The sequence below is a fragment of the Pteropus medius genome, unplaced genomic scaffold (assembly GCF_902729225.1).
Source record: "Pteropus medius unplaced genomic scaffold, Ma_sr-lr_union100, whole genome shotgun sequence".
Lineage (NCBI taxonomy): Eukaryota > Metazoa > Chordata > Mammalia > Chiroptera > Pteropodidae > Pteropus > Pteropus medius.
The window spans coordinates 8,110,432-8,124,605 of NW_024351543.1; the positions used below are offsets into that span (position 1 = coordinate 8,110,432).

Here is a 14,174-nt window from a genome sequence, read left to right on the forward strand (position 1 = left end):
TGATATGAAAGATGATGATGATTTTTTCATATGCTGAAAATGTCATGATTATGAGAACACTATAGAGATCTAGAATGTAATTGAACCAAACTGATGCTTGAGAGAAATTTTGAACTAAACATGCAAATCAGGCTACCTAGTATAAATTACAACTAAGTCATTCTGTCCCTTAGCAAAACACAATCATATAAGCCATTTATGCAGCACAGCATTTGTTTTCAGTTTCCAAGATCTGTCTGGGTAAGTCTACAATTGGTGGCATAGGACGAAAGAGAAGGCTACAAAGACTGAACAAAAAACATGCACTGTGGTATCCTTTATTTAAAAATTGTGAGCTAACTACAGTTGTAGTGTTCTCATTTACCATTCTGATGGCATAATAAACTGGGAGAACATTAACACAATTTCAAGAAGGCATTAAAAACTTGTAAACAAACGTACACACTACACATGCACGCACACATACAACATACACGCGTACAAAGATTATAGTAAACAAAAGTGATGAAAAAAGCTTTGAATGCTCTAAATCAAATTAAAACCCTTTGTTATAATAAACTGTGGCAATACTGTGGCTGTTATGAAAAATATTGTAACTGTTTAAAAAGCAAACGAGATACTGGCAATTTGAAACTAGCAGCAAAAAGCAGATAAGATAGATGACTGGAAGATAACATAAGACTAAGTAATATCAAAATACTAATGTTGATACTGTGTAGGATTGCACTGAAGTAATATAAAGTTAGTTCTTAAGGAACTGTTAAAAAGTCCTTTGAAGTATTAAATTGCTGCACTTTACAAACGTGGAAAAGAAAAGAGTATTTGGAATGTTACACACACACACACAGAGGAAATGTATTAGGCATATCAGTTTATGGTCTTTGTTTATGACCTTCGAAAAGTTTTATAAAGAAAATTTTAAGTGCCAATGTCGTGAAACAAAGTTAAAAATTCCTAAAGATGCAAGTCTGAGTGCATTTATCAGATCTAAGAACATAGTTCAAGGTTGGGGGCAAGGCATGATTGATGTACATTCAAGAAAAAAAAAAAAAAAAAAAAACCACGGTGGAACCCATAATGGAAGAAGAGTTCTCTGCAGAGTGTTTAGAATCAAAGTGTATTAAACTCAGACTATCCTGAAGGAGAGAGACTCCAAAGTATGTAGAGTTCTACAGCTTTTCATCAGTTGAAATGTTTCATAGTGGCCAATAAATAATTAAAACTAACTTTTGAGCAAACTGGTTTTTTTACACAAACACAAAAACCTTTACCATGCAGGCAGAGCTGATATTCTGTAACAGCACAAATACGAATCTTGGTTTCAGAAGAAAAGCACATTAGCAAGGACTTTTTTTCACAGGTTCTTATAAAAATGTCTGAAGCTGCTAGACATCTGCAAAGAGGGGATAAGTTTAGATTTCCCCACTGATTTTGGAAGAAAGAAGATTCTATTTTCCTAAGGAAGCCAGTCATCCATGAGCAAGGAACCTGTCTTCAGAATCTAAGAAGTGTAATGTCTTTAATGCTTAAACTCATGGCAAGTTCAGATCCAGGAAAACTGGCAGGTAGAATGGGCGAAGTGAAAAGTCTGAATGTCTCCACATACTTTGGAATAAAATGTGTCTCGTAAGTTAAAATGGCTCAACTGCTTTCAGAATGAAGTGCGGCAGTACTGGAGAAGGCCCAGTTCTCTGGGATAAGGAGCTGGGAGAAAGAGACTTCCATCTCCAGGGACCCTCTGGGCTGAGCGGCGGCCACAGGGCCTTATTTTTCATGAATGCTTTCAGTTGGGGAATTTGTGATTTTGCCCAGAAAAATATATCTTTTTGGTTACTTTGTCTAAAATCAATTGCAAGTTACTGGTGATTTCCGAAAATGAAATCTAGCTGAACTACTATCTTAAGGTGCCAGCTAATTCAAATTAATGCCCATCAATGACGCTGCTAGGTATCAACTGTTGTTGCTGAAGAATCAACCCCCAAATGGCCTAACTAGATAATCTATCACACCAGGTGTTTTTACTATCTTGGATTTTTTGAGCTTTAGAGAAATAGTCTTTGTAATATGACTTAGAAACTGCTTCTCTCTGGCTTTGTTTCACTCTTCCTCTTCTTCCTCCTCCCCTTCCCCTTCTCCTTCCTCCATGGTTTCCACAATGAGCTCAGCTGTGCAGGTGGCTTCTCCAAGACTGTTGACAGCCTTGCAGGTGTACTTGGCATCGTCATCCCCGCAAACATCGCTAATGATTAAAGAGCAGTTCCCATCCTCATCGTAGTCTATCTGGAAGTGGCGAGACTCCCTGATCGATTGGTCATCTTTGAACCAGACAACCTCAGGGTCTGGGTATCCTGCATCACAGGGAGAGAACACAAGTAGCAGAAACTGTTTTTTAGAACTTCTTGTTAATTTATGCAAGCAACTCCCAAGCTACCTCTATTGATTAAGGTGGTAAAGGAAAAAAATTATGATGTTGGCTTTCAGCATCTGTTTTGATATTTACATTTGAATATGGGCATGTATGATAAATACTAGTATCTGAAACCCCACATAAGGTAATTTGCAATCATCCCATTTCCCATCCATGTGGGGTTTGCACCACCTCTCATCTTTATACAGATACGGAGTACTACCTGGAACACGGCTCCATCTCCAACTACACGCCTAGATCTATATCTTATGGGATGAAAAGAAATTCATCTTGTATAAAAGTTGAACTTAAATAAATTTAAACAAAAAAATAAGATTCAGAATAAATGGGCACAAGGGATCTTTTGCGGGTGATGAAAATGTTCTGAAATTGGATTGTGGTAATGATTTGCAATTCTGTAAATTTACTAAAAATAACTGAATCGTACCTTAAAATAAGTGAATTCTATAGTAAGTAAATTATAATCAAAGCTGATAACAGCTCTATAAAGCATAAGTTAGAGGAGCTGATAATATTGCTAAGAAAAAGAAAGCTACATTTGTCTAGTTTGAATCAAGGAAAGATAATCTACCTGTAGATAACTGGAAATTGACCATATCCATTAGCCTCATTTTACGAATTAATCATGTTTCTGCAAAGTTTAGCATTTATATATACATGTAGTATGCCTCTAAAATATATAATAATTCTAACTGATTTGTTTTTAAATTGCGGGGAAGTATTTTTACAGGAAAAAAAAATTGTAGCTCCAACCAGAATAAAAATTACATACAAGAATTTAAGAATTCTAACATTCTTTTAAGTAGAATTTTGTCTTAATCAACAGAGTCCAAACGCTTTAATTTCTCCTTAGCACTCCAAAGTTATGCAAACGCCAAAGAAATAATACCAAAGAGAAAAGTAAGTACAAAGATGACAATCATTATAATAATTTTTTAAAAAATAGAAAAAAGAAAGAACTTCGAAAGACTCAAAGACAATGGTGACGGTGGAGTTATAAGCAGTGGCCCAGAGCTTTCAGTAGAATTCCCACTCTGAGTACTTCCACACTAGCGAAGGAAGCACATCACATTGTTTTTTAGAATGAAAAGAGAAAAAGATTATGGTGGGCAAAGCATTTATAAGGCATTTTAATAATATAATGACACAGGAGAAAAATTGTTTTTTCACTCTTAACTTTAGGTTACTTTACCCAAAAGGCATTATCTAGTCATATTGCTGGAGAATCTTATAAAGTAGGAGGCATGGTTTGTTCTGACTGCTGTCCTATGCTATGCAGTATTGGGAAAGTTGCTAAATGAACATCTGAGCTTTATTTGGTCAGACCAAAATGGAAGATAACACTACACTCTAGTTGGCACACAACAGTCACAGGCTTGAAGCCTATCTTAGCTTGCTCTTTATCTTTCTAATTCTAGTCTAATCGCAGTCTGTGGAAACTGTAATGCCTTGTGTCGCCAACACTGCTAATTTCTCAGGTGCTATGCTAAGATCCCTTAAGGTCCCTTGAGCTCTAAAACCTCCTGATTCTACAGGCACGTTACCCCTGGCAGGCAGAGACACGCAGAGAAGAATGGATCCCTCGTTTGAAGTCACGCTGCATGCTCTCTCCCTGCACTTATAAACCCCACAGCTTTTCCCTTGACTCCATGACATCTTCAAAAGACTTAAAAGGTTTCCCCTTTTCACATATGTCATCTCACAGAATCCCCAGAGCCACTCAGGGCATTAGACTTTACCTTACAGGTGAGAACCTGAGGTGCAGAAGTTAGATCACCGCCCAAGGTCACTCAGCCCTCTGATAAGCAGCACAGCTGCCTATTCCACAGCCTATACTCTTTGTGCCAATGTCCCTTTGAGAGCCTCTTGTGGGCGCATGCTTCACAGAAGCTTGCAAAATTCATTTCATTAAACACATTACATAGCCAAATACGTCCATGAGAAATCACTTTTATCGTGGGTCTAGTGGCTGATGTAAGTGAAATATCAAATGTGCCCACAGGTAAGTCATGAATGGCAGTAACCTGCAGGAGGCAGAGTGGAGGCTCTGGGCCAACCCCTCCTAACTCAGTTTTCCTTATAGCCTGACTGCTCCTAATTGCTCTCAGGTTGCCCAGACCTGACATCTTGCCCAGAGCACAGTCAGGACCCACCAGCCAGCCTAACCCCTTTTGTAGTAAAGGGAAGGAGAGCTATAACTTACCTTCAATCTTGCAGTCAAATCTAGCAGCACTTCCCTCCACGACTTCTAAATCACGAATGGTCTTAGAGAAATAGGGTTTTACATGGGGCTTTTCCTCGGCGACAGCCTCCAGGAAAGCTTGGGAGACATCTCCTGGAAGACAGGGAAGAAGACATGGTCATTTCTTCATTCCTTCATTCCTTCATTCCTTATTCTTCCCTAGTTTAAAAAAGCTGACTTAAAAAAATTTTTTTTAAGTAGCTCTAATTTAGCAAATAATGCAGCTTAGATGACTGAATCATAAGGACACCTTTCTCCTGGGGATCGGTTGGCCTGCTGCCAAATAGTTTTGGCAGAAGAGAAAACTGTGACCAAACGGGAAATGTTTGGACTCCCCACTTCTCTTATGCTGACACGTTGAAAATAGAAATAATCTTTAAAAAGGACTTTTGGCTGCATTTCATGCCGTTTCAAGATTCAGTCGAGGGTATTTAAGAAGGACGGAATCACACCAGCCTTCCTGACCTCTGTACCCTTTTGCCCTCCTATAGCAGCCGGCCCTTTCCTGCTCCTTAGAAGGGAGGGGCCAGATCCTAGACGCATCTTTGACTCGTCAGTAGTTTCATTCCACTCACTTCTATTGCCTTCACATTGTATGACTGGAGACCAGGATTTGGAATCCGTCCAGGGAAAAGCCGGAACTTGGAGGGGCTCCTGTATTCTCTCCCTCCTCTTCAGGCTATTTGTGGGTCATCTGGGAGTGGCAGGAGTGGACCAGGAGGAACCAGATCCATGTGCTGCAGACTCCCTGGCTACATCAGAGCAGCCCAGCAAGTAGCTGTGCCAATGACACTGCCTTTGCACCCAAAAAAGATCTCGCCTCAGCTGCTCACCTTTGGATACCAACGGCAGTAGGCAGCAGCGGGTGGAGGGGTGTCTCCGGCCAAAAGAAGCATCTTGAGAAGATAAGTCAGCCCCTGCATGCGTCTGAAGCAGGAGGAGGCTGAAGCATTCATTGAGATGGATGGGGCAACATCTCCAAGGCGGTGGGCAAATAACTGACCCTACTGGTCTCTAGGAGGGGCCCTGACAGTCACGGTCTACCCAGTTCAAATGACATGTTTCAGCATTATGAAACGTGCCAAACAAATATGGACTATATGAGTTAATTTTTTGTTTAAAAGAAAAACACAAAGATGATAAAATAGTTTTTAAAAGTACACCATTATATGTGATTTAAATTTTATGTTTGCCTATCAGTGTAAAAGTATCACTTTTGTAATGAGAAAAAGGGAAGCTTGTAATATAGCCTTTGCTAATTCTTAGGTAAAAAATAGCAGAGATCATCTAGTTCTATTAGACAGATAATAACTTTCCCTTTGAAAATACTTAAACCTAAAGTTAAACCATTAAAAAGTAATTAATAGACTTAGTAATTGTCTGAATTTTATCTTTGTAGGTTGTATTATCAAAAACAATCCCCGAAAAAACCCTCAAAATGCCCCTCCATCACCCAGCTCTTCCTTTTTCGCTAACTGGTTGGAGAAAATCTTCCCAGAGCACCTTACCTTCAGATTCTAGTTTTTCTGCGTTGAGTGGGCTGGTTGGTGACCCTGTTGAGGATTTCCTGCCGCTGAGCCCTGAGATCATTGCCATAGAGGACAATCTTCCAATGGCTCTCACAGCATTGCCCGTTTTCTGGAAAATAGACACTGGGGTTGGACTCAGGCAGTGTCCCTGGTTCCAGCTGGGCAGTGGGGCTCAGGGAGAAGAGCCCAGCCCAGGAGAAGCGGCTGTCCTATAACGAGGGCCTCCGGAGTGCCGAGGTTCTGCCAGAGGAGTGAGCCCAACTTTGCTCTGCTCAGCACTCTCAGTGTGTCAGAAGATGTTCGGAGAATGGAATGGGGCCTGGAACTGATGTGTGCGTTAATGTGACTAAACAAGGTCAACATGAGACAAAAACCTTTTTCAAACTGTGCTTCAACTCCCATAAAAGGGATAGTTTATATAAAGCAACTGCAGGCTGAGACAGCTCCAAAGACTTATTGCTGATGGGGCCCAGTGGAGCTGTTTCTCGTAAAACAATGCTAGTGATAGGATTTTAATTGGTCAAGAGAATAGTTCCTACAGATCCCACAGATCCTGATTCAAGAGAGGGGGGGAAAGCATTCTATTAACCCTGTGCAAGTTATTTAACCTCTCTGGGCTTTAACTGTTTCCTTCTCTGTATAAGGAGGGGTTGGACAAGATGATCTCCAAGATCTCATTTAGCTTTGTTTATGATTCAGATACTTAAGGGATTTCGAGAAATAGTCTGGCTGGCCCCAGCACAAGTCTATGAATGCACAGGGAAGTTAGAGAGGGGGTGCTCTTCCTTGATGTACACCCAGGTAACAACAAAAAAAAAAAAACAAACCTGAAGAAATGGAAAGTAATGGTACTCTGCTTCTCTGAGATGAGGCACCTTGGGAGAGAGAGTTTCTGCTGAAAAGGAGGCCAGAACGTGAGATGAAAATTTCTTTGTATTGTGAAAATTCTATGAAGTATAGCGTTTTGGTCAAGAAATTCCCAATAATATACAATGTACATATGTTTCTCACTCCTTTCCTAAGGTCAATGGAATGACTAAAATAAGAAACTAAGGCATAATCGACTCTTTCCATCCCTGCACCCAAAGCATCTTTCCAGGCATCCAGATGCTGTGCATCCAGAGAGCAGCTGTCACCGCAAACTGGCTGCTAAGAGAGGCAGGACACCATCCGTACAAAGGCAAATGGCAAGCATTTACCCACAGGACCTCAGACTGTGCCAAAGCCATTTCCTTCCTGAATTAACTTCTTATATTTAAGCTTTCAGTAAAGCCTCACAATTTTGGACTATCTGTAAAGCCAGTATGCTTCAGTAAAAAGACTATTTCGAAAGTAAAGAATTTTGCTAAGTAATTGTACAGAAAATTGTGGTATGTGTGTGTGTGATTTAAGTAGTTACCTACTGCTGTGACCATGATCACTATTCTCTTTTGTCACATGCTATCCTTGTTGCAGATTATTTTCATGCACGTTGGACAGACATTCCATCTTGCTCTGTCCTCTGGCCTTCCGCCCTCTCAAATATATCATTGTGTGGTGTGGGTATGCTTCTGGCCCTCTGTCACCATGGGGAAACTGGGTCACTTTGAACCTAACCCGGGAAGCCCCAGGTAGAGGTGATGAGTTAGGGAAAAACATGAGATGATGACCAACCCACTTAACTGTGTGCAGAGGCACTGTGGCCCTGCAGAGAATGAAACCACTTGGCAATCTTATATGCTCTTCTGGAGGAGGCTGTTACTGGTGACATACCTGACCTGTTTGTTGTGCTAGCTGGGGTGTGGAGACACCCAGCTCTTCCCACGGGAGCTTACTCTGACTTCGGGAATGGGTCAGAGGTGTAGGAGGCAGGCAGCCCTCCATATGGAGTTAACATCAGACCAGGACACTTCTTAATTGACCAAACTCTCAGACTCCGCCCTTTTCATCTCTTGGTTCCCTGTATCCAACACAGATTGGCTTGCGCTGGGTCAGGAGCTTCTAAAATCAGAGGGTTCATTCCCCACGAGGTACAGGTGAGTCCTTGAACCACTGATTATTGTGTGACCTTGTGCAAGTCAGTTCCTCTCTTTAGACTCCATGTTCATGGACCAGAAAATTCCAATCTCCTCGCAGCTCTAGTCCACAGAAAGACTAGGATTCATCCTGTGAATATGTAGTGGGGAATACTCCCTGTGCGCCCATGGGCTCCCTAATTCCAAACACCCGGATTGTGACTGAGCAGCACAATCTTCACTTGTATACTGTGGAATAACGAAGTCTTTCCTCTTCTATTAACAAAATGACTCATATGAAGTGACCAGAACAAGGCAAATAAAAGAGTTACAATATTTCTGAGGAGGCAGCAAATTCATATTAAGAAATAGACCACACATGGGGGGAAATTTTCCATCAGATGGAGAGATATTACAGCATATAATTTCTAAAACAGGGAGGAATGTAAGAAGTGCTTAATAAGGAAAAAAAAATTCAAAATAATCTATATCATAATTCAATCTTTGGAAACTGATTTATGAAAAAAAAGTTAGTATGTTATAGTCTTCTCGTTTCATGCTTTTGAGCTGAAAATTGATTGCTGTTTTATTTGACCGAGACCTTTGGAAATTTTTGGAACATCAAGACAGCAAAGTTTCAGTTTTCTAAGTTCTATCCTTGTCTGGCAGCAGTCTTTTTCTTGTTTGAGGGTGATGGCCAAGGAAGGCGGTATCTGTACTGGCCTCCCTGATGCAGCACAGACGCCCTCCCCTGGGAGAGCCAGTGAGGGTGACTAACCAACCCAGTGTTCCCAGGACTGAGGGTCTTTTCAGGATGAGGGTCTTTCAGTGCTACAGCTGATATAGTCTTTGGCAAATGGGGCAAGTTGGTCACTAGAGCCAGCCAGTTGTCTTAGACCCTATATATACCAATGGCCCCAAGAGTAGGATTTCCTGTGAGAAGTATAAACTATCCAAACGTGATGGTCAAGAGTACTCTGTGCTATATTGAGCCAAAAGCTTTCCTCGCTATGACCCTTTGGTCCACGCTACTGGTGTCTTTTAGAAAATAAAGATGGTGGTTCATGGGCCTCCATCTAATTCCTAGTCCTTCTAGCTTTGCATGCTGAAGCTCTGTTATCCTGCTCAATTTACCCTCCCTCACCACTATGTCTTTTAACAATTATTTTGATATAAATGAAAGAACATGCTCTCTTTCAGAATAACTTCATTCAAAGACCAATAGTATGATTAGTCGTCTACATATTGCCGAGTGTGCAGGGATTTGTTCTCATGCTACTTCCTTCCTCCTGGGCCTTTTATGAAAACCACATCAGGATGATAACAAGGAGCCTTCTTTCATGCAGCTGTAGAGTGTTCTGGGCCACCTGGGCCTGCCCTGCTCCTCTCCTTCCATCGCAGTCCACCCCACTCTCTTCCACTCCACCCCACCCTGCCCTGCCCCATCACACAGAATCTCGCTGCTCTGAGAGGTAACCCTCTATTCCAGAGCAGCTAAGGTCCTGGTGCCTGGACTTAAAAGTGTGGAAAACATTTTTCTAAGGAAGCAACATGATACAAGATGGTCAGGTGCAGCTGAACTAATACCAGTGAAATTATGCTTCGGGGACATTATGGGTCGAATGGGATTTTGTGGTCTACTTTTGTGAAACCTAACCACTGTTTTTGTGGAAAAATCATTTCCAGATGCTGCCACTTATATTAAAATATGACTTTAAGATTCCTTCTCTGAATTCTGCCCTTTTCTTTCCCCCTCATTTCCAGAAAACCTTATGACTAATAACAGCGTAAACAAGAAAAGATTTAAGCGATTAAAATATCAGTACAAATTATGGTCCCCTGACCCATATGACTGAAAAATTCCATTTGCTTCTTCTCCCATTTCCTTATCTCTCCTCCGTGCCTATCTCCAGGGTATGGTTTACCAGCAGATGTGTCAGTGCTCCCGGAGAGCCTGATGTGATAAGGCTGCTCGTTAACCACAGCCTCATCCAGTGAGGCTCCCTCTAAGGACTGTCCCTGCCCCACCTCCACCCCTACCCCAGCCACCCTATCTGCTTCAGAAATACCACTATTTCTTTAAGATCCACTGGCCAGAAAATCATTAATAAAGCCAGTCTTCGATTTTTGTGGACCGTGTTTTGTTTCTAAGAATATCTGCTACTCTGATTTCGCTGGATCCTAATGGCACCAGAGGGTAAAATAAGCAGCACAGGTGTTTCAACTCACCTGGCATCTGAGGATGGCCAAGAGATCCACCGAAACCCTCATACGGTGGGCTAATCAAGAACTGGCTCACAGTGTAGGGGAGTTCCTGCACACCGGATGGTAGTTCCTTACACCCACACATCTGAAACCCCTTGTTCGCCTCCGTTCCTTTGTGTGAAGTTGTACTTTTTGAGGGAACTGTGGTTTTGTCATCCTGTGTGACAAATTACTAGCATCCCAGTTGCCCCTAAAACAGTGATTTCTTTTTTTTCCTGCCACATAGACAAGGTCTAAATGCCCCAGGTCCCCTGACTGCCCCGCTAAAAGACTGCTCCTACCAGGTGAGCATAATCAAGTAAGGTCCAGTTCTCGTCTCTGCTTTCTCCTTCATCTTTGCTGTTATGCCCTCTCCCATGTTCTAGAGCCCATGGTCCATGACCAATTTCCTGCCTTGGCAGCATTTCTTCACAAACACATCCAAGTCTGGTGTGACTGGCTCCATTCTCCTGTCCACACTCACATATATGGGTATGGAGAGCTATACTGATAGTTTACAATTCTTGGTGTGTGTTATGTCCTTTTATGTCTATTTGCTTCAGTTCCCCCATTACACTACACATTCTTTGAGTATAAAAACCAAATACCCTGCAGTAGCCCAGGAATTTTATACTAATAGTGATAATAAAAATAGTGTTAAATTCTCAGTGGCTTCAGATGACCATTTTACCCATCTGCTAACAATCAGAGGCAATTTCGTGTCATTGCTAAGACTGTGTGCTTTGCAGCCAGGCTCTGGGTTTGACTCCTGACTTTCCCACTGAATAGCTACATGATCCTGGGTGACTTTCCTAACTTCTCTGACTCAGTTTGTTGAAAAGTAGGGACAGTATAGTACCTTCCTCTTAGGGTTAAAAGAGTTAATGCATAGAAAGTACTTTGAATGTTCCCTGACACATGCCCAGCCCTCCATACATATAAGCTACTGATGTCACTTCTGAACATTTGCTATGTACCAGGCAATGTGCTAAAGGCCAGATGAAAATTAGCTCATATAATTTTCACAATGCTGTGATGCTGGTACCACTATTATCCCTACTTTACAGATGAGAAAACAAAGAATTAGCAAGATTAAGTCATTTGCCCAAGGTCATATAGCTACTGATATACTCTCTCTCTAGAGGGTGGGGACAGTGTTTCTCTTTGTAGATCACGTGCCCTCCTCCTTCATTGCAAAGAAATATAAGACCACTACACTATCTTCAAGGAGATCATATTCTCCAGGGTTGCCAAATAGTCCTAAAGGTGACATTGCTCGTCCCAAGCCCCAGTGACATGACATGTCGGTCTTGGTCCCAGACTATTTCAGAAACAGATTTAAACATCTTTGGAGTGAGGTTGGGGCAAGTTGGGAAGGAGGATGGCTTGAATAAAGCAAATATGAGGGGCAACATCCCAGTCCAAAATGATCCCCTCATTACCTGCCATTTCCTTCTCGCCATGTACTTCTTCATCCGGTCCTTGGAGAGCTTCTTGGCCTCCATGTTCTTGGTGTCTTTCATTAGCCATGGATGCTGAAGGCACTGGGTGCAGTCCAGGCGGTTTCTAATAGAGGCAGAGATCAGAGGATTTCTGAGCAGGAGGGGAGCTCAGACACTGCTGGTCAGATCAGAAATGAGAGGTCACCTGTCCCTGGTCACGCAGGGCAGACCCCAGGACTCTGTGCTCTTAGTCCATTCCAACCACCATGATCAGGGTCACTGTACTCCCAGCCTTTCTCCTCTCTCGGCCTGGATTACACTAACTAGACCCAGAATAGGTTAGTGTTAAGAAGGCCTAACCACCAAGTAAGCAACTTGGTCTCATGACCTGCCCTAGGGGTCCAGAAAGGGTAAGTACAGACATGCTGGAGGGCAGGCATGTCTGGGAATGGCTGGCACCATATTCCAGGGTGGGGTTGTTCTTCTGGTCACATGTAGTGGGGTGGAGGCTGGGGCTGTGGAGGCCTAATCCTTCTGCCTCCCTGTCTGGTGGAGGCATGAGTGAAACATTAGACCTAAAACTGAGAATCCTTGAACTCTCATGTCTTATGGTGTGGTGGAGTATCAGGTTTTTCCTGTTAGAACTCAAAGAGGTATGTTCCCCTATATATAACTATGAGTTATGACAACCTTAGAACTGCCCTGAAACTCATTTAATCTTTCTGAAAGCTCTGGGAATCTAGAAATAGTTCAGGGTCATCACCTAATTGTAACAGGACTAATTAAGCCCAAAAAACCATATGCTAACATACATAGAAAAATGAGAATAAGTAAATTTGCTAAGTATAGCAAAATGTAGTGATCTTTAGACAAAGGGATTATGGATTATTTTAATCTTCTTATAGTCAAATTTTCTCCAATTTACATGTATTACATTTATAATAGAAGAACATTTTAAAAAGTGCTGATAGATGAAGATTTCTGGTTGAAGAGACTCTCTTAGTTTAAGAGTTTACAGCAATCTAGTGTCTTGATCTGTTTGAAATCAGTTCTTTGGTGAATCCATTTTATGAACAGAGAGGAGCCAACACAGCTCATTATTGAATTAATGAGAAAGAAGGCATGCACATAATACCTTATTTACCAAATCTTCAGTGCATGAAGCTTGGTTGGCAAAGGCCATTCTTGAACCAGAGTTATTAGGAACAAGGTTTGCATCTTCTTGAGGCACCTTGGGAGTGGGGATCTCTCACACTGGAAGGGAATCTAGCCTGTTTATTTGCTGGGTGACCTTGGACAATTCCCCTAATCTCTCTGTGTCACAGATTCCTCCTCTGTAAAATGGAGAACTTACTACTAAACCATAGAGCGGTCACCACTTCTACTTGTCTTCCACATTTTCCTTCTCCTCAAACATTTACTACAACATCCAGATTCTCCTTAGGTCTTGCTCACCTCTGATACAAAGACTGTGACAATGAAACTCTAAAAGACCTCACTGTCAAGGAGTGTAGAATGTACGCTCTGGAGCAGTTGGCTCTGAGATGGTTGAAAAGGACTGAGAGGTGGTTGGGTGATCGGAAAATCGGACAGAACCATCTAAGAAATCGTCCAACACTGCTCCTTGAGCAACCGTGCTCTCCTGTCCCAAACGTGGTATCTCCCGGAGGGAAGCAAGATGGCCAACAGCCTCAGGGGGAATCTGTGGGTCGGTAGACAGGGCAAAACCAAGGCCACAAAGTCACTTGGTGAATGCAGAGCCTACTGCTTTACCTCTGGAGTTGGGGTGTTCCTCCTCTTCTCATCCTCTGGCATACCACTTGAAATTTCAACACCAACGTCCTTGGGCAAAGCTTATAACTGCTTCTTAATGCCAAATACGACCCCTGGGGACCCCTGAAGCCAGGCCTTGCCACATCTGGCCACCTGTTTACAGAGTAGGTGAGGAACCCCACAGGCCAGCTGCTCTCTCACCTGACATGCCCACTATGCCCTCCCCGGAGATAGGCCAGCTCTTACTAGACACACATAGCCCCTCTGACCAACTGCCGTAATTCAGCTGGTTCCCTTCACCAGGAGAGTCCTTAGCAATGACTGCTGTCTAGCCACACCTAAGGGCCCCTGCAGCCTCACTTCCTCTAGTCTCCCCTGCAACTGCAATTTCCATTCTTCTTTCAGTGAAGTGCTTACTGACTGTCTTGGGTGGCTGACCTTTCTTCATGACCTGAGGCCATCTATACACCCGAACACACTGGCCTCCCACTATTTGTGACTATTTTATATATTCATCCACTG

General features: G+C 42.4%; 1 protein-coding gene across 1 annotated transcript in view; it reads right to left on the reverse strand.

Moving 5' to 3' along the window:
• Positions 1 to 298: 298 nt before the first annotated feature.
• Positions 299 to 14,174, reverse strand: part of MYLK (myosin light chain kinase) — a 159,878-nt gene continuing 146,002 nt past the window's right edge. Inside the window, 4 exon segments of the mRNA XM_039843215.1 lie at positions 299 to 2,348; positions 4,632 to 4,763; positions 6,179 to 6,308; positions 11,880 to 12,003. Of these exon segments, the coding sequence (XP_039699149.1) occupies positions 2,098 to 2,348; positions 4,632 to 4,763; positions 6,179 to 6,308; positions 11,880 to 12,003 (637 nt within the window). The 3' untranslated portion in view covers positions 299 to 2,097.